The sequence below is a fragment of the Lepidochelys kempii genome, chromosome 3 (genome assembly GCF_965140285.1).
Source record: "Lepidochelys kempii isolate rLepKem1 chromosome 3, rLepKem1.hap1, whole genome shotgun sequence".
Taxonomy (NCBI): domain Eukaryota; kingdom Metazoa; phylum Chordata; order Testudines; family Cheloniidae; genus Lepidochelys; species Lepidochelys kempii.
The window spans coordinates 171,036,196-171,061,607 of NC_136382.1; the positions used below are offsets into that span (position 1 = coordinate 171,036,196).

General features: G+C 41.4%; 1 protein-coding gene across 2 annotated transcripts in view; it reads left to right on the plus strand.

Moving 5' to 3' along the window:
* Positions 1–25,412, plus strand: part of EML4 (EMAP like 4) — a 257,086-nt gene that overhangs the window by 45,020 nt on the left and 186,654 nt on the right. Inside the window, exon 1 of one of the 2 annotated variants that reach the window (XM_078852282.1) lies at positions 20,836–21,142. The exons of the other annotated variant lie outside the window; for it this stretch is intronic. Coding sequence (XP_078708408.1) covers positions 21,118–21,142 — 25 coding nt within the window. The 5' untranslated portion in view covers positions 20,836–21,117. Of the gene's footprint in view, positions 1–20,835; positions 21,143–25,412 lie in introns of those variants that run through there. 2 annotated transcript variants of the gene reach the window in all.

The following is a 25,412-nucleotide window of genomic DNA, read 5'->3' on the forward strand; positions in this document are numbered from 1 at the left end:
AACTTTTCAATTATACAAAGCACAATTTTGCTGCCATGATAGCGTCTGTGATATTGCCTCTTAAAGCTGTTCCCTTGATGCAGCAGTTCTTTTCTGGTCCTATTCCAGAATTGTATACAGCCTATTTGGAACCTCATTCCAGTATAATTTTCAATCAACGAGATTTATGCTTTTCAGTGTCTATTTTAGGATAGGAGGAAGAAACCTAATCAACTCAGAGGTCAAAACATTTGTAATAGGCAAAATCTAAAATGACAGGAAAAAGTAGCACACTACATACAGTAGATGGAAGTCATTGGTCTCAAGAGCACAGTCAAAGTTAAAAATGCAAGATAGTTACAGAGGTGGAAATAATAGTTACAGAGGTGGAAAATAAGGAACAAGAATGCAAAGTATAAGAAACTTGGGAAGTCTATCTACTGTTCATGAACTGTGATTGGTTTTTTCTCTGTGTTGCTTACATGCTTCATCAGAAGATGACTTATTTAAAGAAGTGAGGGTCTTTATATCTTTTAAGTGCAATGGTTGCATAAATCTGTAATCTGTGCTCAGAAGATAGTGCTTCAGAGTGAAATAGGAGTTCAAAAATTGAAATCACCTTGAAAAACCCACTGTGGTTTGGTTTTTATTTCATGGAAAAATAAGCAGAAAACAACCCAGGTTTTTCACCACTGGTTTGTACCAGAACTAGGGCTCTCCCTCCACCTTCGAGGAGTTTGGTGCTGTCAGGGGGAAATGCACTAGAGCAGGGGTTCTCAAACTGGGGGTCATGACCTCAGGGGGTCGTGAGGTTATTACCTGGAGGGTCGCGAGCTGTCAGCCTTTACCCCAAACCCCGCTTCACCTCCTGCATTTATAATAGTGTTAAATATTTAAAAAAGTGTTTTTAATTTATAAGCGGGGGGGGGGGTCTCACTCAGAGGGTTAGTATGTGAAAGGGGTCACCACTACAAAAGTTTGAGAACCACTTCACTAGAGGTTGAAACAGCTTACAGCTGAATTTCCCAGCATAGGTTTTGTGGATAATAGCAAGCATCCCATAGTGGTGTAAATTGTAATGTATTTTCTAACTCTGTGTCTCTGCTATTAGTTGACTGAGGGTATGTCTGTGCCACAAAAAAAAAAAAAAAGAGTGTTCTTAACTTGGGTTAAAAAAGCAGTGAAGACATGGCATCTTGGCTTAAATGCTGTATATTTACTGCTGTTTTAACCTGGGTCAGCTAACCCAAATAAATGTTGATTTTCAATAAGTTTTGGAACAAGGGGAAGTTACAGAGGACTGGAAGAAGGCTCATGTTCTGCCAGGTTTTAAAAAGGGTAAACAGGGCAACACTGTTAGTTATAGACCTGCCATCGGTCCCGGGTAAAATGATGAAATGGCTAATAAGGTACTTGATTAAATAAAGAATTGAAGGAAGCCAATATAATTGATGTCAATCAACATGGGTTTAAGGAAAACAGATCCTGCCAAACTAACTTGATTTTTTAAAATAAGTTTACCAGTTTGACTGATAAAGGTAATAGTGTTTATGTAGATTTCAGCGCAACAGCCGTGTTAGTCTGTATTCGCAAAAAGAAAAGGAGTACTTGTGGCACCTTAGAGACTAACCAATTTATTTGAGCATAAGCTTTCGTGAGCTACAGCTCACTTATATACCTGGACTTCTGTAAGGCATTTGACTTTGCAAACAACATTTTGACTAGGATACTAGAATGATACAAATTCAGCATGGCACCCATTGAATGAATAAATTGTCTAGCAGATAGATCTCAAAGGGTACTTATAAATGGGGAATCATGGAGAAATAAGGGGTAAATTTTTAACAGTGAGAGTAATTAACCACGGGAAGAATTTGCTAAGGGTATGGTGGATTCTCACTCACTGGAAACTTTTAAATCAAGTTTGGATGCTGTAGTTCAAATAGAAACTAATTCAGGAAAGTTCTATGGCCTGTGTTATACAGGAAGACAGACTAGAAGGTCACAATGGTCCCTTCTAGCCTTGGAAATTGAGAGTTTAGAACACATCTTTTTTTTTTTTTTTCCCCTCCAGTGTAGACATCTCTATCCTCAGTTGTTCACAGCTGTTGTAGCTATAATTAGTCTGATCATTCTTGGTTGAATTTAGATGTTAAAAAAAAATCCAGTTTTCACTGCATATATATATTAAAAGCCAGAGGGTGAATCTCTTAAGACACTTCGTGGTTTAACCATCTTGAAAGCCATAAAAAGTTAATGCGTTTTGTAATTGCAATTGTAATTATCCTGCCTGATAAGCATACAGAGTTCCTGCTTGCTTACTGGCAGAACATTTAAGTATTGTCCTCTTGGCATTTCTTTAGGGGAGATGGATCATCATACTCCTTCTTACAAGGTGTTTTTTTTTTTTTAAAGTAAGTGTTTATGTACAGCTGGGGCAATCCATGCGCCAGTATATTAAAATAATGTATTCTGCAACAGCATGCCTCTCCCAACTGGTTCTTTAAAATGTACTGACAGACTTCTTATTGCTTTATTTAAAACACACACAAATATTCCAGGGGATTAGCTAAAGAAAGATGAGTTGATGATGATGGGGTGAGGGGGGGGGGGAGGATTTGGTGAGTGAGGAGGAAGTGGAAAATGTGGTGGGTATGAGGTGGAATTAAGAGATACTAGGGTTGACCTAGTAGTTGTGCAGCTATTAAGTGCACTGCCTGGTGCTAAAGCTGGGGTGGAAAGTCAGAACACATGCAGCGTTCTTCATGCACATTTTCTTTGCTAATCCTGAATGCTGTATTCCCCTTTGCTGAGACACCAGTTAAAAATACATATGTGCCAGTTGGGGAATTTAACTTTTTTCTCTTTCTTTGTAATCTGGGAGTGCAACATTTGCATTTCAGGTCAAGGTATAAATGCAAGCAAGTGGAAGAAAGGCAAGCTCCTCCTTCGAATACCAATGTACGGTCAGAGAGGTACCAAATAGATTAGTTCAGTCTCCAGATGGAAATTGCTTGGAAGAAGCAGTATTTTTCTATAGAGATCTGCAAAAGCAATTGGAGCTCTAACTGTATTCTATATAAAGAGGAAAAATGGAGTTTGTGTGGAACTTCCCACTGCAGTAAAGATAACCAGTTTAGATATGGAAGAAAATACTTCTGCAAGTGGAAAAAGAGGTCTTTTTAATTTTTCTTATTTTTTTTTTTTCGTTTTGATCATTTCAGTCTGGGTTCTTGCAAAAATATAACCGGACAAGGCCTCTCTTAAAGAATGGTGTAGATGTTCCTGTTGTGTGTTTTTTTTTTTACTTCCTCCTTGTATTTCTTTGGGGAAATGGACAGGGGATAGATACAGTAGAGGTGTGTGTATATATAATATAAAGAGATCTTGTTTTTAATACAGTAAAAATGAGTATAAGCAAATTGGCACATAGAGAAATTTGGCCTATTGGGAAATAGGACTTTCTGTATTGCTCATGTCTGAAGAAGTGAGACCCGCTTGCCAATCTTAGTGTATACATTAGAGACAGGAGGAAGGAACTGAGAAGTGAAGATAGGAAAGGAAAAAAGGGTAGATTATACTGCAGTATGATTAATTCTGATTCCCACTTAAGGAATAGAAAGTATATGCAACTCTTTTATTCTAAATACACTGCTGAGATACAGGGTAGAATTTATTTTCTCTTCCTGAATTCACACTGTGTATGTTTAAATGCAAGTTGATCTTGAAATGCAGACATCTAATATTTTGTCAATTTTTAATGTTATTGGAATATGCAGGATGAACAAATCTTAAGAAATTACATAAGTGGCCAAATCCCTAGTGTAATCTCTCTGACTTCATCTGGAGTTCCAATGGAGCTGATTTTGAGTCTTGTGGACTTGATCCTTGTGTGGTGGGAGTTTTACACTCAGTAATTGTTGGCTTGATGGTGCAAATTATATGGTTATAAACTGTTCAGGAAGGACAGGCAGGGCAGAAAAGGTGGGGGAGTAGCACTGTATGTAAGGGAGCAGTATGACTGCTCAGAGCTCCGGTACAAAACTGCAGAAAAACCTGAGTGTCTCTGGATTAAGTTTAGAAGTGTGTGCAACAAGAGTGATGTAGTGGTGGGAGTCTGCTATAGACCACCGGACCAGGGGGATGAGGTGGATGAGGCTTTCTTCCGGCAGCTCACGGAAGCTACTAGATTGCATGCCCTGATTCTCATGGGTGACTTTAATTTTCCTGATATCTGCTGGGAGAGCAATACAGCGGTGCATAGACAATCCAGGAAGTTTTTGGAAAGCGTAGGGGACAATTTCCTGGCGCAAGTGCTAGAGGAGCCAACTAGGGGGGGCGCTTTTCTTGACCTGCTGCTCACAAACCGGGTAGAATTAGTGGGGGAAGCAAAAGTGGATGGGAATCTGGGAGGCAGTGACCATGAGTTGGTTGAGTTCAGGATCCTGACGCAGGGAAGAAAGGTAAGCAGCAGGATAAGGACCCTGGACTTCAGGAAAGCAGACTTCGACTCCCTCAGGGAACGGATGGCCAGGATCCCCTGGGGGGCTAACTTGAAGGGGAAAGGAGTCCAGGAGAGCTGGCTGTATTTCAAGGAATCCCTGTTGAGGTTACAGGGACAAACCATCCCGATGAGTCGAAAGAATAGTAAATATGGCAGGCGACCAGCTTGGCTTAATGGTGAAATCCTAGCGGATCTTAAACATAAAAAAGAAGCTTACAAGAAGTGGAAGGTTGGACATATGACCAGGGAAGAGTATAAAAATATTGCTCGGGCATGTAGGAATGTTATCAGGAGGGCCAAATCGCACCTGGAGCTCCAGCTAGCCAGAGATGTCAAGAGTAACAAGAAGGGTTTCTTCAGGTATGTTGGCAACAAGAAGAAAGCCAAGGAATGTGTGGGCCCCTTACTGAATGAGGGAGGCAACCTAGTGACAGAGGATGTGGAAAAAGCTAATGTACTCAATGCTTTTTTTGCCTCTGTTTTCACTAACAAGGTCAGCTCCCAGACTGCTGCGCTGGGCATCACAAAATGCGGAAGAGATGGCCAGCCCTCTGTGGAGATAGAGGCGGTTAGGGACTATTTAGAAAAGCTGGACGTGCACAAGTCCATGGGGCCGGACGAGTTGCATCCGAGAGTGCTGAAGGAATTGGCGGCTGTGATTGCAGAGCCACTGGCCATTATCTTTGAAAACTCGTGGCGAACCGGGGAAGTCCCGGATGACTGGAAAAAGGCTAATGTAGTGCCAATCTTTAAAAAAGGGAAGAAGGAAGATCCTGGGAACTACAGGCCAGTCAGCCTCACCTCAGTCCCTGGAAAAATCATGGAGCAGGTCCTCAAAGAATCAATCCTGAAGCACTTGCATGAGAGGAAAGTGATCAGGAACAGCCAGCATGGATTCACCAAGGGAAGGTCATGCCTGACTAATCTAATCGCCTTTTATGATGAGATTACTGGTTCTGTGGATGAAGGGAAAGCAGTGGATGTATTGTTTCTTGACTTTAGCAAAGCTTTTGACACGGTCTCCCACAGTATTCTTGTCAGCAAGTTAAGGAAGTATGGGCTGGATGAATGCACTATAAGGTGGGTAGAAAGCTGGCTAGATTGTCGGGCTCAACGGGTAGTGATCAATGGCTCCATGTCTAGTTGGCAGCCGGTATCAAGTGGAGTGCCCCAAGGGTCGGTCCTGGGGCCGGTTTTATTCAATATCTTCATAAATGATCTGGAGGATGGTGTGGATTGCACTCTCAGTAAATTTGCGGATGATACTAAACTGGGAGGAGTGGTAGATACGCTGGAGGGGAGGGATAGGATACAGAAGGACCTAGACCAATTGGAAGATTGGGCCAAAAGGAATCTGATGAGGTTCAATAAGGATAAGTGCAGGGTCCTGCACTTAGGACGGAAGAACCCAATGCACAGCTACAGACTAGGGACCGAATGGCTAGGCAGCAGTTCTGCGGAAAAGGACCTAGGGGTGACAGTGGATGAGAAGCTGGATATGAGTCAGCAGTGTGCCCTTGTTGCCAAGAAGGCCAATGGCATTTTGGGATGTATAAGTAGGGGCATAGCGAGCAGATCGAGGGACGTGATCGTTCCCCTCTATTCGACATTGGTGAGGCCTCATCTGGAGTACTGTGTCCAGTTTTGGGCCCCACACTTCAAGAAGGATGTGGATAAATTGGAGAGAGTCCAGCGAAGGGCAACAAAAATGATTAGGGGACTGGAACACATGAGTTATGAGGAGAGGCTGAGGGAGCTGGGATTGTTTAGCCTGCAGAAGAGAAGAATGAGGGGGGATTTGATAGCTGCTTTCAACTACCTGAAAGGGGGTTCCAAAGAGGATGGCTCTAGACTGTTCTCAATGGTAGCAGATGACAGAACGAGGAGTAATGGTCTCAAGTTGCAGTGGGGGAGGTTTAGATTGGATATTAGGAAAAACTTTTTCACTAAGAGGGTGGTGAAACACTGGAATGCGTTACCTAGGGAGGTGGTAGAATCTCCTTCCTTAGAGGTTTTTAAGGTCAGGCTTGACAAAGCCCTGGCTGGGATGATTTAACTGGGAATTGGTCCTGCTTTGAGCAGGGGGTTGGACTAGATGACCTTCTGGGGTCCCTTCCAACCCTGATATTCTATGATTCTATGATTCTATGAAATGTTAATTTTTTTACCTTTATTGCAAGTGATAATTAATTAATTAATATCTTGATTTTTCAAACTCCCTGCATACCCACAACTTCCACTGACCTTTCAGAAGATTCTTTCCTCTTCTGAAAATCCAGTCACGGCCTATTTGGGTGGCTATCTTTAGTGTACATTCCTTTTGTTTTAATGTTTGTGTCAATAGAATTATTAACTCAAAGCCTTAATTAAAACGAAACGCCTTTTATTTGTGAATATACGTGGGAACTTGTTAGTCATTAATATGTTTTGTCACTTTGTAGTGAAACTCATTACATGATGTTTGTTTCAAATGAATAACTGTATTGCTGGGTCATTGGTCTATATTAATCTGAAATTAGCAGTTCGGTACAAGAAATGTAAAATTTTATTCTTATGAGACAGAAATGCATCCACGATTATTATTGTATCCTTCCTCTGTGTATGTGTGTGGGGGGAGCACATTATTTACTTAAAACAAAAAAACCTGAGGTTTTAAAAAGATACTTCAGAATAGACCATTTAAACATCTGTGCACTAGTGCCAGTGGATAGGTGAAAGGTAAGTGCTGCCCACTCCTCTCCCCTTCATTGTGGAAAATTGCTCGGGGGAAATGCTATTTACCCACCAAAAACACAGAATCTCAAAGCTTGAGCTTATGCTAGCTCGCAGCACAAATCTCTCCTCCTCTACCCCCTCTCTCCCAAATATCTGACCATGGTGGTATGTCATACTCTTACCTCTTAAAGAAAAGAAGAGTAAACAATTTATTTGAGTAAAATGATTCGGTGCTAATTCAATTTGAAGAAAATTTGCAAAATAAGTAATAAGATATTGGTGTCAGATATCTCCTGTTTGTATATCTGATGCATATGAAGAACAGTTTTTTGTTCCTTTGCTAAAAGATTTATTAGCTAATTCACATTTGTATATGAATTGAAAAAAAAGAATAGTTTCCCATGTCCCATTGCTCATTACTGTATTTATTCTAATTGTGTATTACTGAATTAGCATTTCTGTTGCATCTTCAAAGTTTCTCAAGTCACTTTACAAGCATTTATTACTTAATCCACACAAGTACCCTGTGAGGAAGGTGAACGTTACTCCTACTATACAAATAAGGTATCCATGGTACAGAGTTAAGTGACTTGCCTGAGGTCACATGGCAAGTCTCTGGCAGAACCAGGAAGTGAACCCAGGTCTCTTGACTCCCAGGACTTGGGGTTCAGCAACAACTCCATCCTTCCCTGACCTACTGATTATGCACTACAACATATATTGTCCTGTATGACTTCCATAATGGTGCTTAGATATATCCATGCATTTCTCTCCCTTGTTTTGCTTTGGTTGTAGGAGAATATTTTTGTGCTCTTTATTGTTGTTTTTTTCACTAATGTGATTTTGTTTATATTTTAAGAGAGCAACGTTAAATGCATTCCCAGTAGGTTAGGTAGTTAGTCTAAATGCTTAAAACTTAACCTGTAACTCTACAGTTCCCATCTATAAATTTATCATTAACGAACTGTCAGCTCCCAATTTATTAACATTTAATTTTTCTGCAGTGTTGTCACTATAAGCCTTAAGGTTTAAAATAAAGTTGTTTTAAATCTTTGCTGTTTAGATGTAATCTTTTAAACATTTTAATCGTAGCCCTAAAAAGAAGAAGCAATGAAAATCTGATTAATATTCACTTACACACAAACACACTTCTATTTTTTTTATACACACATTGACTGCAAGTTACTATTTCTCAGCTGCAACATCTGTTTTCCTGCTAAACGCTGATAGCTATGCTACATCTATTGTTAGTTGTTCTTACAGTGTCTAATGCAATCAGACCTTGAGCCTTAATTTGGTGTTCCTTGGTGCTACTGTAACACAAATAATAGTAAATTTGACTGAAACTCGTATCAAGTGAAATGCTCAGTAAGATTATATCAAAAAACAGAAATTATATGCAGATAGTGTCACAATTGCACTCTGTACTAAAATAGCTTTGCTTCAGGAAGTCCTGCATAGTACCATACGTGTTCTACAGAAGGCTGAGTATACTTTGTTTCAAAGGAAAGCTGAGTAAAATGGTATAGGATTACAGTGTTAATCTGTGTTCCACAACTATTGTATTGTTTCACAACGGTTCATACAACGTGACCTGGAGACATGCTGTGCTTTGAACCCAGAGTTAACCAAGTGTAAAATATAGAGTCACTGTTTATGTTTAGAAATGTTTGAAGATGAGAATATCATGAACATGATGGGCATTCTTTTATGCAGCAAAGGTAATTTGTGATCAACAAAGCGATAACTTCATTCACTATACAAAAAGGGGATGAGCAGATAAATTGAGAAGTTTAACCAATTATTTTAAAAAGATGATCCACACAGAGCTCTAATACCGTGCTTCATGGTTTGTGAAATTTGACCATTGTAAAGTGTGGCTGTGTAGAAAAGATTTTAAATATCGCAGACTTGCAATTCTCATCAGTGCAGTGTTTTCAGATGTTTTCACATGAGTTTGAATTTAAAATTTAATATTAAGTTAAACACATTCTATCTTAGGAAACCTATACAGTTACTTATAGATTGGGGTTGCCCAAACTTACTGACCTGCTGAGCCACATATGACAATCTTCAGAAGTTCAAGAGCTGGGGCACAGCTGCCAGGACTTGGGGCTTCAACCCCATGGGAGGCGCCTGATGGGGCTTGGGACTTCAGCCCCACTCCTGCTGAAGACCTGAACCCTGGCAGGTGTTCCCCCCTGGGGCTGAAGTCCTGAGACACCCCTCCCCACTGGGCAGAAGCCCTGAGAACCCCCTCCTCACTGGGCAGAAGCCCCTACCCCACCATCCTGCTGCAAGGCAGAGGTCCTGAACTCCCTCCCCTCCCCACAGTCTGGTAGGTGGGAAATGGGGGGGGCCTCTGTGAGCTGCACTTTAACAGTAAAAGACCCCCATGTGGTTCACCAACCACAGTTTGTCAACCCCTGTATTATAGTGCAGGGACAATCCTGTGTTAGTACCCCTCCCACCCTGTCCCTGCAGGGCAGAAGCCCCTAGTCCCACCACCCTGCTGCAGGGCAGAAGCTCCCACCTTCCCTATCATGTAGGTGGAGAATGGGGGGAGGGTGTAAAAGAGCTGCATGCAGCTCATGAGCCACAGTTTGGTCACACCTGCTATAGAACATTTCCAGTTCTTGATTTATTGGTAGTCTGTGAGCTACTTCAGTGGGCTACAGTAAAAGTTTTCGCAAAAAGAAAAGGAGTACATGTGGCACCTTAGAGACTAACCAATTTGTTTGAGCATGAGCTTTCGTGAGCTACAGCTCACTTCATCGGATGCGCTGTAGCTCACGAAAGCTTATGCTCAAATAAATTGGTTAGTCTCTAAGGTGCCACAAGTACTCCTTTTCTTTTTGCGAATACAGACTAACACGGCTGTTACTCTGAAACACACATACTACCAAACATATTCTGCTTGAATTGAGACAAATGGGATGTTTGTTGTACAACTGGTGGAGAGAGGAGCTATCAGAATTCTAATTAAAGGGACTGGTACACCTGTGTTTTCTTGCCTCCTGCAGATGGGTGTAAATCACATTATGCTGATTCTCATTAGTTATGGAATTTTAAGTTTTATGCTAGATACGCCTTTCCCTTATTTATTCATGCTTTGTTCTGTTGTTTTCCTGTTTTCATTGATGGAAGCGATTTGTGTTTTCATTTGGTTTTTAGATTTCTTGCTGAATGAGCTAGTAATTGCTTTTTTTGAAGCTGTTTTGTGCAGAAAGCTTGTCAGATTCAATAGCACTTAAGTTACTAATCTTTAAAGATTTGCTACACAACATGCATTGGCAAGTTCCTTCAGCCTTGATTGCCTGTCCTTTATGTGCACTAAACATACAGACCTGTCAGTTGTTTTCTGTATTGTGTTGTAACTATTTTAGTGCCTTTAGACATGTCAAGCCATGATTTAGATTTAAAACATTGATTAACATTTTTGAACTGTGCCTATCTTTTTTCCATTTATTTAGAGTAAAAATGGATTAGTGCTATTTGAAAATGTTTTGCAAATGCTTATACTGTCAAAGGAAATTAAGCGATGGATGTTTGTATTTACCAGTATACTATGTGGTTCTGTTGTGAACAGCAGGGCTTTTAATAGTTGACCAATAACATAAGTGGATCCATTCACAACAGAAAATTTCTGGCTGTTAGGAACTGAAACTTTCTTGATTAAATCACTTTCACACCCTTCAGTTGCAGTAAACTGCTTGCAAAGACTCCATGAGGATTCCTTTCCCTAGGGCTTTTCTATGCAACAATTCACCCTTCACAGAAATTCTGCTCTTACCCTCTTTACCTAGGGCTTGCTCTAGGGGAACACTTTCCTGAGCAACAACAGACTCTTTCTGGGTCTCCCTTACATCCAGAATTACCTCTGGCCCATCCGGCGGATTCCTACACAATCCCCTTTCAGGCAAACTCGCAGACTTCCTAGATAAAAGGTCAGAAGCATTCTCCTTCCCTTTGCCACACACAAGTTCAGGAATCTTTTCCTTCTTGCTACAGGTTTCCACACCCTCAGTAGGTAACACAATCACATCACCTTCATGCTCTCCTTGTGCCCTGGCTAGGATCTCACCCTGATTAGACAGAGTTGCTACACCCTTTCCCAGCCAAACACTAGCAACAGGTAAAATACAAGCACCAGAATTGTCTGGTCTCTGGGATTTTACATAGACACTAACTGGATGCGAGCTAGTTACAGGGCCATTCTCCGGAGCAGACACAAACTTAGGGCCATTCCCTTCCTGGGCTTTAGCTGAATTGAGAACAAACTGTGAGACAACTGCACTATTCTCAACCATCACAGGCTGAAAGGCCCCTTCTGTCTGCTCCACAGACAAAGAAGAGCCAGACACACTTTCTCCTTTACCAGACACACAGCTTGGGATCTCATTCCCCTGGTCCCAGCACACAAGGCTGGTTACAGACAACTGCTTGGAGATCAGGGTAGCTCCCTCCATAGGCAAGTCAATACCCCTGACAGACACAGGCACATTTCCTTCACTGTCACAATTCTCTACCCAGCTAACAGGTAAGGTACAGGGACACTCATCTTCCACTCTCCTCACCTTCCCACCCTGCTGACTGGACACAGCCATCAGCTCACAAGGCTGCCAAGGCTCATCCAAACTTTCCATACCAAGCATCTTGCCACTCCCAACAGATAATGTTCCCTGCCTGTGTCTCCCCCCACTCAGCTAGGGTCTCAGCTCCCACTGTGCTCAATGCTGCCCTTGCTGTCCCAGTGGGGGTAGCAGCGAGCTCGCTGCTTTCCTCACTGCATCAGAGCCAGCGTGAGCCCCCTCTCCCGTGTGCAAGGGGGGCGGGGAGCCCGAGGGGTCTGGTTACAGGCAGGCAGGTAGCCTGAGCCTAGCAGCTCCTCCCTGCTGCCAGCCAGGTCATCTGCATTTTCACTGACCATTTCCCTCTCCACCGATTGGTTCCCTGGATTCAAATTCAAACCCTTGGGAGTTACAGGAGCAAGGCCTGGATCCTGTCCCAAAGAGACACAGTCCCCTCACAACAGGGTCTCGCAGCTGGTATCCTGGAGAACCCCAACAACCAGCCAGCCCCACCCCTCCTGGGATCTGGGCCATAGGCAGGGTGAGGGGGCTTCGTCCCTGGGACCCTCACACAGCTCACACAGCCCCTCAGCATCTGAGGCTGCACCACCCAAGGCCTGACAACAGTTCTCTCTGTCCCAGGATCTCACCACCCCAGGAATGTCTCCCCATCACCTTCCGCTCCCACTGGAGGTCCGAGGGGCCTGGCCCCAGGAAACTCCACACAGACATATAGGTTGGGACCAGGAGTGGGAGCATGTCCACCTCCCCACCCATCTGGCTGACGGAGTCTATGGCCTTGGGACCCAGCAAGGGAGCTAGACACCGGGGCTTTTCCGCAGGGTCCCCCTGGTTCAAATCTCCAGCCTGCTCAAAGGCAGTGAGGTGGGCATCCACATCCCACCCCTCCTTAACCAGGGGCAGCAATTTAGTCTCGAGGTTTCCTGTGGAACTGGCACCCCGGGGTCTATCCCCACTCACCCCTGGGAGGTCCCCTGTGCCTCTCCGCTCTCCCACCGCCAGTTCATGCTGCTGCTGCCTCTGCAGCTCTTTCTTGGACTCTCGTCTCTCACAGTCCTCTTGCTCTCTCGGACTCAGCTCCAATCCTGTCCATCTCCGATCTCCTGATGGGGAACCCGATCGTGAAGACCCCCGTCTGGTCGGGGACAGGAGTCTTGGCGATGCCTGGCTACCACTCCAGCTGCTCCCAGATCCTGCTATAGCCCCATTTGGGGTCAGGAATCTGTTCCTGCGAGCGGTCATCCTCCTCCAGCTGCACAAAGCTGTGCTTTGATGAACTTTCCAATGTTCAACCCTTTCTTTCTGCACAGGGTTACAATGTCCTTCTTAAGGAGACGGTGACAGGCCATCACTCCGCTCTTCCCAAGTTGTTGTGGACTCACAGGCCTGTGTGCTCTCAGCTCCCCATGGTTTCCAGAGAGAACCCCTAGTGTGCCAGCCCTTCTCGAGGTCACCACCTCTTTGCCAGGGTTGAGCTCCAGACTCCTCCGCCCCTAGACTAGTCGCTGCAATCCCCAGGGGAACCCTGTTACTGCAAAAGTCCTTCTCTCTCCCAGGGCCAAGCCGCAGGCTCCTCCGTCCCGAGACTGCTCATCGCAGTCCCCAGGGGGACCCCATTACTGCACAGTCCTTCTCGCTGGTCACACGCTCCCAGGGGTTAACCGCTCCCCGAAACTGCTCCTCTCTGAGCCTTCAGCATGCCTGGTCCTTGTCAATCCCCCTTCGTTTTACTGCTCCCCCGTCACTTACTGCAGGAAGTGCCATCCATGGGGTGCAGTACATCCCACCTCTGCCACCAGTTGTCACGGAGTCCCTGGGCAATGCTCTGGAACTGCTCCCCATGAAGCCACCCAGGACTCTGGGGAAGTCTCCTTTCTGTGAGCAGCCTGTCTTCAGGAGACACAGCTCACATAGCTTCCACCTTCCTGGGTCTGACCTTGGAGCATTCGGTGTCCTCTGCCCCTCCGTGTGCTTCCCAAAGCAAGTCCGCTCAGGCGGGGCTCCTGGGGAAGCCAGAGGGTCCTGCACCCCAACTTCGCAGTCAGACATGACTCTCAGCCAGCCAGTAAAACAGAGGTTTATTAGACGACAACAATGTGGTCTAAAACAGAGCTTGTAGGTGCAGAGAACCGGACCCCTCAGCTGGGTCCATTTTGGGGGGCAGTGAGCCAGACATCCACGTCTGCCCTTCACTCCATGTCTCCGGCCAGCCCCAAACTGAAACTCCCTCCAGCCCCTCCTCCTCTGGGCTTTGTCCCTTTCCCGGGCCAGGAGGTCACCTGATTCCTTTGTTCTCCAACCCTTTAGCTCTCACCTTGCAGGGGGAAGGGCCCAGGCCATCAGTTGCCAGGAAACAGGGTGTCGGCCATCCTCTGTGTCCAGACCCCTGCACACACCTGCCCTCTAGGGCTCTGCAGTGATCATACACCCTTATCCCACCCCCTGGATACTTAAGAACTGCATAGGGGAAACTGAGGCACCCCCACACTATTCAGAGGAAACATTAAGAACAGTCCCACTTCGTCACATCTCTCCCCCCTTCGAGATTGAATTGAGCGGGGTCACTTTAGCCAGTGACCTGGGGAAGTTCGAAGCCACCAACGTTCCCATGGATGCCCCAGCATTTCTCCCATTCCTTGGTAGGAGTTACACCAGGCCCTTCCAGTTTCACGCCCTCCCTTAGGTCAGGGGTAGTCGATAGCACTCGCAGGCCGCATGTGGGAAGGTTTATGCGGCTTGTGCCCTTTGGCCACCCCCAAAACCCGAGGGGGTCAAACTGGGATTGGGTCTTCTCCCCAACAAGCTGGCCAAACAAAGCCACTTGGTTATAGGACTGTTTAACTTTCTTAACAGCTTTCACTTCATCTGAGCCCTTCTCAAAGCTATCCACACTGGATCTTTCAACAGGAAAGTCAGTGGATCCATTCTTGAGTATGTTTAGTTCTAGAGTACAGAAGAGAAGGTATTCTTAATTTAACCCTAAGTAATATGCAAGAGTTGATTCAAGAAGCACCTCTAAATAATAGTGGCCACATTGTAATTAACTTCAATATCTCTGGTGGCGGAGAAAGTACCAAAAGTTAGTATGGTGTCACTAAACTTCAGAAAAATGGATTAAAAAAAATAAATTAGTCATAAAGTTTAATGCCAAAAGCAAAAAAATTAAGATCCCTAAGATCATTAGATTTGGCATGGATGTTATTTAAGGAAACAATAATAGTCTCAAAAGGCATGCATACTTCTAAACAATAAAGGAAGCAGGAAGGCAAAAAGTAAACCATTGTGGCTAAATGGCAAGGTTTGAGCCAAACAGATCTCCTTTAGAAAAAGGAAATTCAACCTAGTGAAGCCAGTGGAAAGGAGCATAAACTACTGTAGATAATATACAAGAAGGAAATTAGCAAGGCTACAATGAATTTGAAGGGCAAATAATTGAAAGTATTACAAAAAAATCTTTGTCAGAACCAGGAAACTTTTGTGTGTGTGTGTGTGTGTGAGAGAGAGAGAGAGAGCGAGAGAGGGTGAGTGCACTAACCCACCAATGGGTAGAGGGTGCAGTTGAGGAATTGTGCAATTGCTAAGAAGCTGAATAATTTCTTTGCACCAGTCCGCACCACAGAGGCTGGAAGAGTGATCCCTACCACCTGCCCTGCCCTTTTCTGGTAATAAAAATGAGGTACTATGATGATACCTGTGCAGATGGTTTTATACCGAAGAGTTCTGAAGGAATTTAAGAATGAAGGGGCTGAACTACTAGTAAAGATCCACAATTATTCGTTAAAATCAGGTGCGTTAATTGAGGATTGGAGGCTGCAAATGTTGTACCAGTAACTTTAAACAAGTTGTAGAGGGTGATCTGGGTAAGTAGACCAGTCAGCACTCTCTGTCTGGCAAATTGTTGAAATGAAAATTAAAAACAGAAATGTAAAATATCTTCAAGATCGTATGATGTGGTGTAATAAGCACAGCTTCTGCAACAAAAAATATCACTTGCTAATTTATTAGTTTCTTTAGTAGCCTTTTGTGACAGCTTTTTGAAAGTCCAGATAAATTATATCAAGCTGTTTTCTTCTCTTCACTCTGAGTGACCTGTTCAAAGAATTCCAAGTATTTAGGGACCAAAGGAATCTGCTGTCATAGATCAGAGAGTTGCTAAGAGCCAGAAAAAAATGAATATAATAAATAAATGGTCAGTTTACGCCATTGTGAAACTTTAGCAGCAGGCTGCCACAAGATTCTGTACTAGAAGTGGGGTACTTAACGTGTGTTTTGGAAAAGGTGGTGCACAGCAAAGTGGTAAAAGTTGCAAATGACAGTTATGTAATGTAGTCAAAATCAGAAAGCATTGTAAAGAACTTCAGAGGGGCCTAACCACGCTAAGTAAATTGGCAGCATGATGATATGTGAAATAGTGCAGGTTGGAGGGAATAATCTGACCTACTCATCCCACTAAATTAAATTGGGGGTGGAAAGAGTGGGGAAGGACACTTGGATATCATTGTGGTCAGCTCGTTAAGACCTCCGCTTAGTGTGCAGCAGTAGTCCAAAAAGCAAACAAGATGACATATAAAGAATGGAATAGAGAATAATATGGAAAATATTACTACCCCATTATATAAATCAAGGTTACAAGCTCCTCTGGTGTACTCTATTTGGTTCTGTTCTCCTCATTTCGAAAAGAATATAGCATAAATAGGAAAGATTTCAGAGATGGTCAACAACAGTGATTAGGTACATGGAACAACTCATATGAAGATTGAATGAAAAAATTGGGACTATTTATCTTAAAAAAGGAGATTAAAAAGAGGGAATTTGATAAAAGTGTATTGAAATAATGAATGGTATAGAGAAGGTACTGTAGATCAGAAATTTCTATTCTAATTCTAGTTCTAGTTTTAATACAAGAACTAAGGAACATTCAATGAAACCGAAAGATGGTAAATTGAAACTCCATAAAAGGAAATACTTTTTTCACAGAGAGAATATTTAGATGGTGGAACTCATTGCCACAGGATGTCATTGAGCCCAAGATTCTTAGCAGGATTCAAAGATGGATTAGACATTTATAACAAGAATATTGAGAGGAGTTACAAAAAATAACAAAAAATATATGGGAAGTGATAGGCTTCAGGGCATAAGCAATCTTCTAATTATTGGGGTTGGGAGAAAAATTTCCAGAGGGTAGGTTATTATATAAATGCCCGTGGCTGGGTTCCTTGCACCTTACTGTGTAGCAGCTGGTACTGGCCTTTCTCGGAAACAGGATAGATGAGCCACTGGTCTAATCTAGTCTGGCTATTATAATTTTCCTACAGTACCATCACTTTGAAAAATTTGATAGAGCCACATAGGTGTTATACACTGCAGTGAGGTGTTTGTTGGGTTTTATTGGGAAAGGGAGAAAGGGAGACTCCTTCCTTTTTAAAAGAAACTTAAATGCTAAAGGATGTATATTGGGCTCAGGACTCCTCCTGCACAAAAATCACCATGAATCAGACTAACAACTCTGCAACTTCATCAAATACATTTTGGGAATATCTCCCTCTTCTGTGGGAGGGTTATATGAGTCTTTTGATGCTGACAAGGGGATGCAGACTCAACCCCACAGATCCAGATCAGCAAAGGCAGGAGTTGTCCTGAATGGATGGCTGCCCCCTCCATTAGCTGTGCTAACTCCTCCCCTCCCAGTGATAGCACAGATCCTGTTGGAGCCATGTTGCCCTTGGCTGCCTTGTTCTGGCTGCTTATTTGCAACTGAGGAGAGGACTCATGAAGAATTAATGCAGCATTAAATTCCAGCCAGATTTGGAAGTCCAAAGGCTGAGCAGATGACGGTGCCACAGGAAGAAGTTGGTGTAGCTTTTAAAAAGGAAGGTAAATACAAACTCTTACCATAATTGTCTTTTTTTTTTAAGAAAAAGAAAAATATGACCGTTATGGGTTTGTCAGCTTTAGCATATTAGATCCTTGGTATGCTCAGTTTGAGCCTGTTGGGGTATTTCGAGATTTTGCACCATTCCTGTAGAATGAAATACAGAACATTTTGCTAAGTTGAGCATGCTTTTCTTCTGACAATGTTTGGTAACTACCTTTAATTTAAACTGATGGGTGTGCGTGGCCCCTTTCAGTCCTACATAAAAAGCAGATCCCTACTCTAAAGAGTCTGTCTGAATTATGACTTTTCAGATCTACAGAATGTAAGGGTTGTTTCAGTAGATCAGACCAGCGATCTAATAGTCCGTGTCCAACAGTGGCTAGTCCCGGGTGCATCAGAAGAAGTGCAAGATGCTCCACGTGCACAGTTAAATAACCTAATAGAAGTTTATTTGTAAGCTTTATCAGTTAATAGCTAACTTGTGCCCTCACAAATCAGGGTTTATATCCCTTATAAAAATGTTTCACTCTTTCTAAAGTAACTCTGAATATTCTCATGATCCATTATCCATCTCCAGTACTCTTAAAAAAAAAAAAATCTTGCTACGTTCCTGTTTTCAGTGGTATTTTGTCGTAAGGAATTGAAATGGAAGCATACTGAATTTAATTGCTGAAACATTGCCATTGGATGTCTTTTGTTTTCTGTCCATAGTACCGACTTCATAGCTGGCACAATGTGTCCAGGAATCCTGTCGCTTGCACTGTGTAATTTAGAGAAAAGAGTCAGTTCTAAGGTGGCTGTAAAGAGTGTTCCATTTATTTAGAGAAATACAATTAGTAATTTTTCGGGAACAAAGCAGAAATGTACTAATATTTTGTAGTACATGAAAATAAATTAAAAGCAAACACATTGATACTTCGATAGGAGGAGTACCAAGCTATAAAAAAAAAATTTAAAAGGAGATAAAGTCAGAATTTTAGGTGTTCAGATGTTTTTTAACATCAGCCCTCCCTCTAGCTAAAATTCAGACTCTCTTTAAAAAGTCACATATAGTTCATGCACAATAAAGATAAACGTGTATATATTTTAAAACAAACAAAAGCCCCAAACTGATCATTCAACTTATCGCATGGTGGAGAACACCGTGGCCCAGATTTTCCTATGACGATGATAACATCAATTAGAGATTTTTATGCAAATCTCTGTGTGTGTGTGTGTGTAAATCTTGAGTTATAAAATGCTCATGTAGATGTGTTCAAACACAGAAAGATCTATTCATAATTTCAATCTGCTTCACAGATGCAAAGTAACTTCTTGAGGGGAATTATACATTAGTTTGGTGTGAGGATTAATTCAATTTTTTGGAGTTTGAAAAAGGAAAAAAATATTTTGCAAATAAACATGTATATATTCCAGTGTTTAAAAATGTTATGTTCAGATAATCCATGTTGGAAAAGACATGAAAGCTATAGTAATTCCTTTTTACTATTTGCAGGGTATTATGGGAATTAAAAATGACTTGCTTAATAAAATGTGTATACAGTATATCAGGTCTAATTGAACACGTAGAAGCACTATACGTAAAATATAGTTTAAAAATATAAGTTTTCTTTAGTCTAGACCACACTCTACAAATCTCTACTCCATGTGTGACCTGTTGACAGGTGAATTTGGTAAATATGTGCATTATTATTGGTGTTTTAAAAAATCTTTTTAATTCCAGCAAGAATATGATGAACAGTATCTTTAGCAAAGTTGCTCCTGTATGGATATATATTATGTTTTACTTTGTGCCCTGATATGCAGCAAACAAAAAAACAAAACAGCATGCTGTATTTTTCTTTGTCCTGTAGAGTGGTATGAAGTATTACACAATCATATTATTTGCAGCCGTTATTCATTCTTGTTTAATGCAGTATCCAATTACTGTAATATAAGTAGGAAAACACACAGAGTAAATTATGTAAACTAAATGGGATTCATGTAGAAACTATTGGTTCTTAACAATTGTTCAGGAAACCCTTTGATAGCCTGAGAAAAATTGCCTAATTTTCCCCTAATTTTCATCAACATAAAAGTTGATGGTCTTTTACACAGGGACACGGGAATTGCAATATGAGATCACTCCTGTTGTCCATATAGTTCAGTATCCTGTCTCCAACCATGGCCAATACCAGATTGACATACATGACTGCAAGGTACAGCTCCCCCAACCCCCACAAGGTAGGCAGCTGTGAGGTAACCTGTCTCCTAACCCCCTAATAGCTAGAGATTGTTTAAAACCGTGAAGCATGAGGTTTTACGTCCCTTCCAAAACACTTACTTCGTTTAAAGTATCTACTATCAAAACTGGATATTCTTGTTTCTTCAATTTTTTCCGTTGTAGTGACAATAGCAAGTTTTTACTTGTGAAGAGAACTAACTGCTGCATGTTTGGAGCGGGGAGTTGCATCTAGTGACTCTGTCATTTGCTTTAAATCCTGATATAAATTTACAACTAAATAATCTCAACTGGAGGCAGGGAGTTAGTTCTGTTTTTAAGTAGAATGTTGATAATTTATAATGTGGTATTGACTTTATTCCCTTTTTGAACAAACAAAATAAGAAAAGCATTACATCTTCAAAATGTATGCAAGGTGGATGAAATTATTCTTACTGATACCTAAGACTATAACGTTCTTAATAGATAATTCATAAGTCTTTCTCACTAACATGATCTTAAAATAGGTGGTTTAGCAGTTGTTCTGATAATGTAAGAGTAGAAGGTTTTAAGTGATTTCTGTAAGGGTGAAGAAAATTTTATTTATTTATTTATTTTACTTTATAAGGATGATACCAAGAGTTTTCTGGAAGAAATTTTGATTGCAAGAAAAATTTAAACCTCAGAGTTCGTTAAGAAGAATGTGAATATCTGAATTCTTGTCTTCTCATCTTTCTTGTTCTGGAGCTGGGCATACATATACTTTCATTCATGTTCACTTGTGATCATTTGAAACAAGAGTAACACTTGTTCAGTGTGGAAAGTGTTTAAATATATATTACTTGGAGTTAAAAAGCAAATGGTGTAATTTTCTTTTTTTCCTAAATGACCTTGAATGTAAGTCAGTGCAATAATTGGTTATTGCTGGAACAAAAAGATAGCCCTGTCTTAGGTTTGTTTGAATTCAGGAAGCTGTGTTTGCCAAAGTTAATTTTTGTGACGCAGCTATGTCAGGTTTCAGCAGCCACACCTCTTCTAAGCAGTTTCAAATCTTCAGTTTTGACCTTTGTTCATAGCAGTATTGCTTTTCTAAAGAAACACTCGAGGCTTTAAATTAATTCTCCTAAAACAGCTCAATGAAAACGGGAAAACACAAAGTTTTGAAATGAAAAAGCAATAGCAAATACTGTTAACGTTTGCAACCTTTGTTTTATTAATTTTATTCAGCAACAACCGGATAATAACAGGACAGATGGATACTGATCCCAATCATTGCGGTAAGGATAAGTCTAAACATTACTGTGATAACCAGTGAATGATGTAGCTAATGAGGCTTTTGTTAAGTGGAATATTACAGCAAAGCTACTTTAATTCTTGTTTTTAATAAAATAACACTGGCTTGGCACTCAGGATTTTTCGAACATTGTAAGAGAGCAGATTATTTCTTATACAATGTATAAAATTAAGCATGCATGACTGCTGCTGCAGGACCTTTTTCAGTACAGCATCAGACAGGTGTTATTGCAGAAGGTTTGCCCTTTGCTTTGGCAGTTAATGTAAACCTTGGTTCATAGTAATCAATGCCGCTGAACTGTTCTCTTTAGAGCTATGAAAATAAGTTTCCATAGCTTTATAGTGAAGGTCATAGAGTTATGGCTCTATAATAGCTTTTAAAGTTATTAACGCCTGTTTTCAGAGGGTTATGCTTTGGATGAAGAAAAATCCATTTTTTGTTTAAAGTGTAAAACTGTGCTTTTGTGTTCAGTGATTACATTTTACGTATTGACTGAAGTCAGTGGGGCTCTGCATGGGTACAGTTTTGCAGGACTGGGGCCTTGATTGGTGTAAATCATTACCGATGTAAAAACTTGGCGAGTAATTGCTGTTTTAATTGCTTTTCATATTAGGAGGAAAAAATATTTCCTGAGCACTGAATGTGGGTCTTAAAATATCACCATTTCAAAAGAGGATGTGCTCATTGTGCCTGTGGCAATCCATAGTTGTGCACGCAAATGCTTGGTTTGCATAGTATAAATAGCCAACTTTTGTGGTAGAACCCTTTGAAAATTTGACCCCTAGAGGCAAATGTTATTTTTAATGGACTTTGCCAAGTCCATGATAAATATCATTTTTAACGTGTCTCAACATAACGTCCATCTCAAGCAACCACAGAACATTTTATAAATGTTGTGAAAATCTTAATTCCAGATATGTGAATATTGCTGAGCTTCTCCTGGTTCCACTGCAGAAGGGCTTTGTTGTAATTGTAGCAGATGGATGTGAGGGGAAAGACTGTGTCAAGAGACTAGTTTCTGGCAAGTTTTCAGCAGGTTGTTTAATATTACTCCATAATCATATAAAGCATTGGGAGTCAAGACCTTCTTCTTCTTCTTTTCTTTTTTTGTTTAAGAGCAGTTTTATAGGGGATTTGTAGAGACAGTGGGACATAGAACTTTTGCTTGTCAGTCACTTTTTAATTTTTTCCCATTTTCATGGTACCCCCAAATTATTGGACATCTGCCCTGTCCTGTGTGAAACAAGTTCGTGATTTTAATCTAGGGGTGTGTGTACACCAAAGGCACCATCACAGTTGTCACTAATTAGTAGGGAGCAGAACTGATGAGGAGGAATGAACATTTCACCTCCTCGGGAGGACGCGGGGGACGGGGAACCCGAGGCAGGTTGAGGCACACTGCTAGGGAAGTGTGGAGAACTTTGAACTGCTGGTGCTGCAGCCTCTGCTGTCTAGTTTGTGACAAAACTCCACTTAACTTTGAAAAAAAGCAATATTTTAAAGACTACACTATTTAAATGTTACTTAATAAAATAGGCCCCCTTTCTTCCCACCGAGAATCCCAGGGATTTTACTATACTCTTCTTAGGTCTCTCCTTTCTGTTTTGATTCCCTCCAGAGCCACTTCTTTCATCAGCCCCAAAGAGGTATCGGGAGAAAGTTTTTAGTGCTCCCATCAACTCGAAGGGCTAGGCTTGCCCCCCTATACTGGTGCTGGTATAAGGAAGGGAGATAGAGAACTGAACTTTTGTTCACTGGTGTAGCAGCACATTATACTGGAGCTGATAGCAAAATCCCCTGAGGAACAGCCAGGTTCTAGAATCTTTGATTACAGATATTTAGCAATACTTTCGTTTAAAATGAAACATTTGAATTCCTCCTGTTGCAGAGTGTTTCTTCATTTTGCCTTTGTATAACACATCTCTAGCTTTCTTATTGGTAGGAGATGTTGATTGTTGAATTCTTAGGACTTGTTAAAGCAGACTGGTAAATGTTTTCTGGTTAGGGATTACTTTCAGAGAACTGCTGTGTAAAATACATTCAGAGTATGTCCCTATCATTAAGATAGATATACATATACATATATTAATTATACTGTGAGAGGAGCTTTTTCAATCTGCTTTAAGTTCATGTGTTAAGTAGTTTCTTAACATGGCTGGAACACTTGTGAGATGGCATTTAAGACCTCAAAGTAGAGTTTTCCCAACATAATAGAAAGAGGATGTTTAACTGCATAACACTGATATGCACATGGACTGATCCTGGGAGGTCCTGCATGCTTTCAAAGGGACCTGAGGCTGTACAGCACTTTCTAGGGTCAGGACTAGAGCTGGTCAGGAAATGGCTTTTGTTCCCATGAAAAAGTTTTCATTTTTGTCAAACATTTTATTTAAAAGCTTTTGGGTTTTTGTCCAAAAAACTGAAACCTGAATTTTTTGTATTTTATTTTATTTTCAATGAACACCTGACAAATTTAGACTGAAATGGAAGGTTTTTATAGACCATATGGTCTTGGGTGTGTGTGTGTGAAGAAATTGTGAAATGTTTTGAATGAAAACTATTCAGCAACTCTAATCAGGATCTTAGTTTCTGGGAAACTCTCTTTTACCTTCTCTTTGGGTTGCAGCAAAGGTGGCAGATAAAGGCTGCTAATGTAAGGTGAAAACAGAATAGCAAAAGAGAGTTGAAAAATAAGCAGACTTAAACATGCTTTAACTGAGCAGCAGTCTTCAGGTTCTGTTTATCTTTTTATTTTATGTCTGACAACCTCTTAGAAGGGTGGGATGTGATGTGGTTTTTGGCTTAAGTTGGAACTGTGTAAAATTAAAAGTGTTGATAATTAAGCACTTAATTTTTTTCTGCATAGAGATAATTCTTTAATTTGAAGACAGGTTTACATGATATTCACACGACATAACGCCTACTTGCATTGCCTCCTTGCAAGACTGTTGGCAGTCTTGTACATTCCACTATATGTGCCTGTTTTCAATTAGCAAAAGCAAAATTCTCTGGGCACCCAAGGGACTGTCTCTCTAATACCTGACTTGAATGCTATTTAAATGTTAAAATACACTTGAACTAGAGATCGCTGCAGTTTATTTTGGATAATTATTGATCAGTGCTAAGCTATGAAAATAAGGAACATAATTACGTTAAATAGTTCAGTCATCTAGGGCAGATTCAAAGCGTGTGATCAATTGTTACATAAAAGCGGAGACTGAAAAAAGTGTTTTCAAAGTGACATTTGATTTGCTTGTGTTTTCTAGTTAAGAAAACAGAGGGTTAACAGAAGAGTTATTATTAGGTGAACAATCTATGCAAGTACAATGTATACTGGGGTTGTTGTAATAGAACTATATGGGACATATTGACAGTTGTTTTCAGTCACCCTTTTTGTAAAATAAGCAAAAATGCATTGGGAGAAATGTTTCAGTTTATTGCACAGCAAGTTAATTTCTCTTGTTTTTTCTCTCCTTCCTTTTCTTTTCTGTTTTTGCCAGTAATGTCCCTTTTCCAGAAACAAGATCATGTGAAAGCCACCCTGTTGTGCTACAGGTTTCTGGTTTTTTTTAATTTCTTTCCACTAAACTAGCTGCAACAAACACGGTGGCACTCCACCTGGCTTTGGAGAGGGTACCCTTGAGGATGCCCTTCATTCATGTCTAATAATAGGCCAGCAGGGAGTGCTCATACAAGAGCGTGATCAGCGTATGTCTTCCCCCTAAACGAAGTGTGTGACCTCTACGCTTGAGCTGATTATGGGCTAGTGTAAGCGATAAGGTCAGTCTCTCCAAGAGAATGGGGTGTTTCTTTTGTGTGGTAACTCCACATATGGCTGCCATTGTGCCATGTTCTTTGTCATGGCTCTGAAAAATTGGTTTTAGAGTCATAGTCAAAGAGATCAAGGCCAGAAGGGACCACCAGATCATGGAGTCTGACATCCTGTATATCACAGGCCACCAGCAGCACCTACACACTAAACCAACAACCAAAATCAGACCGAAGCATTACAGCCCACCAGAGACTAGACTGTTGTGTGCCACAGGAAGAGAGGAGAATAGGAGGGACCGAGGTGCACCAATGCCAAGGCCCCTGCAATGGCAGGGAAATGATTAAGTGAAATATACCCAGATAATCCTGGCAAGTGATCTGCACCCACACACTGCAGAGAAAGGTGAATCCCCCTTCCCTTCCCACATCACTGCCAATCTGGCCTGGGGAAAAATTCCTTCCCAGACGCACATATGGCGATC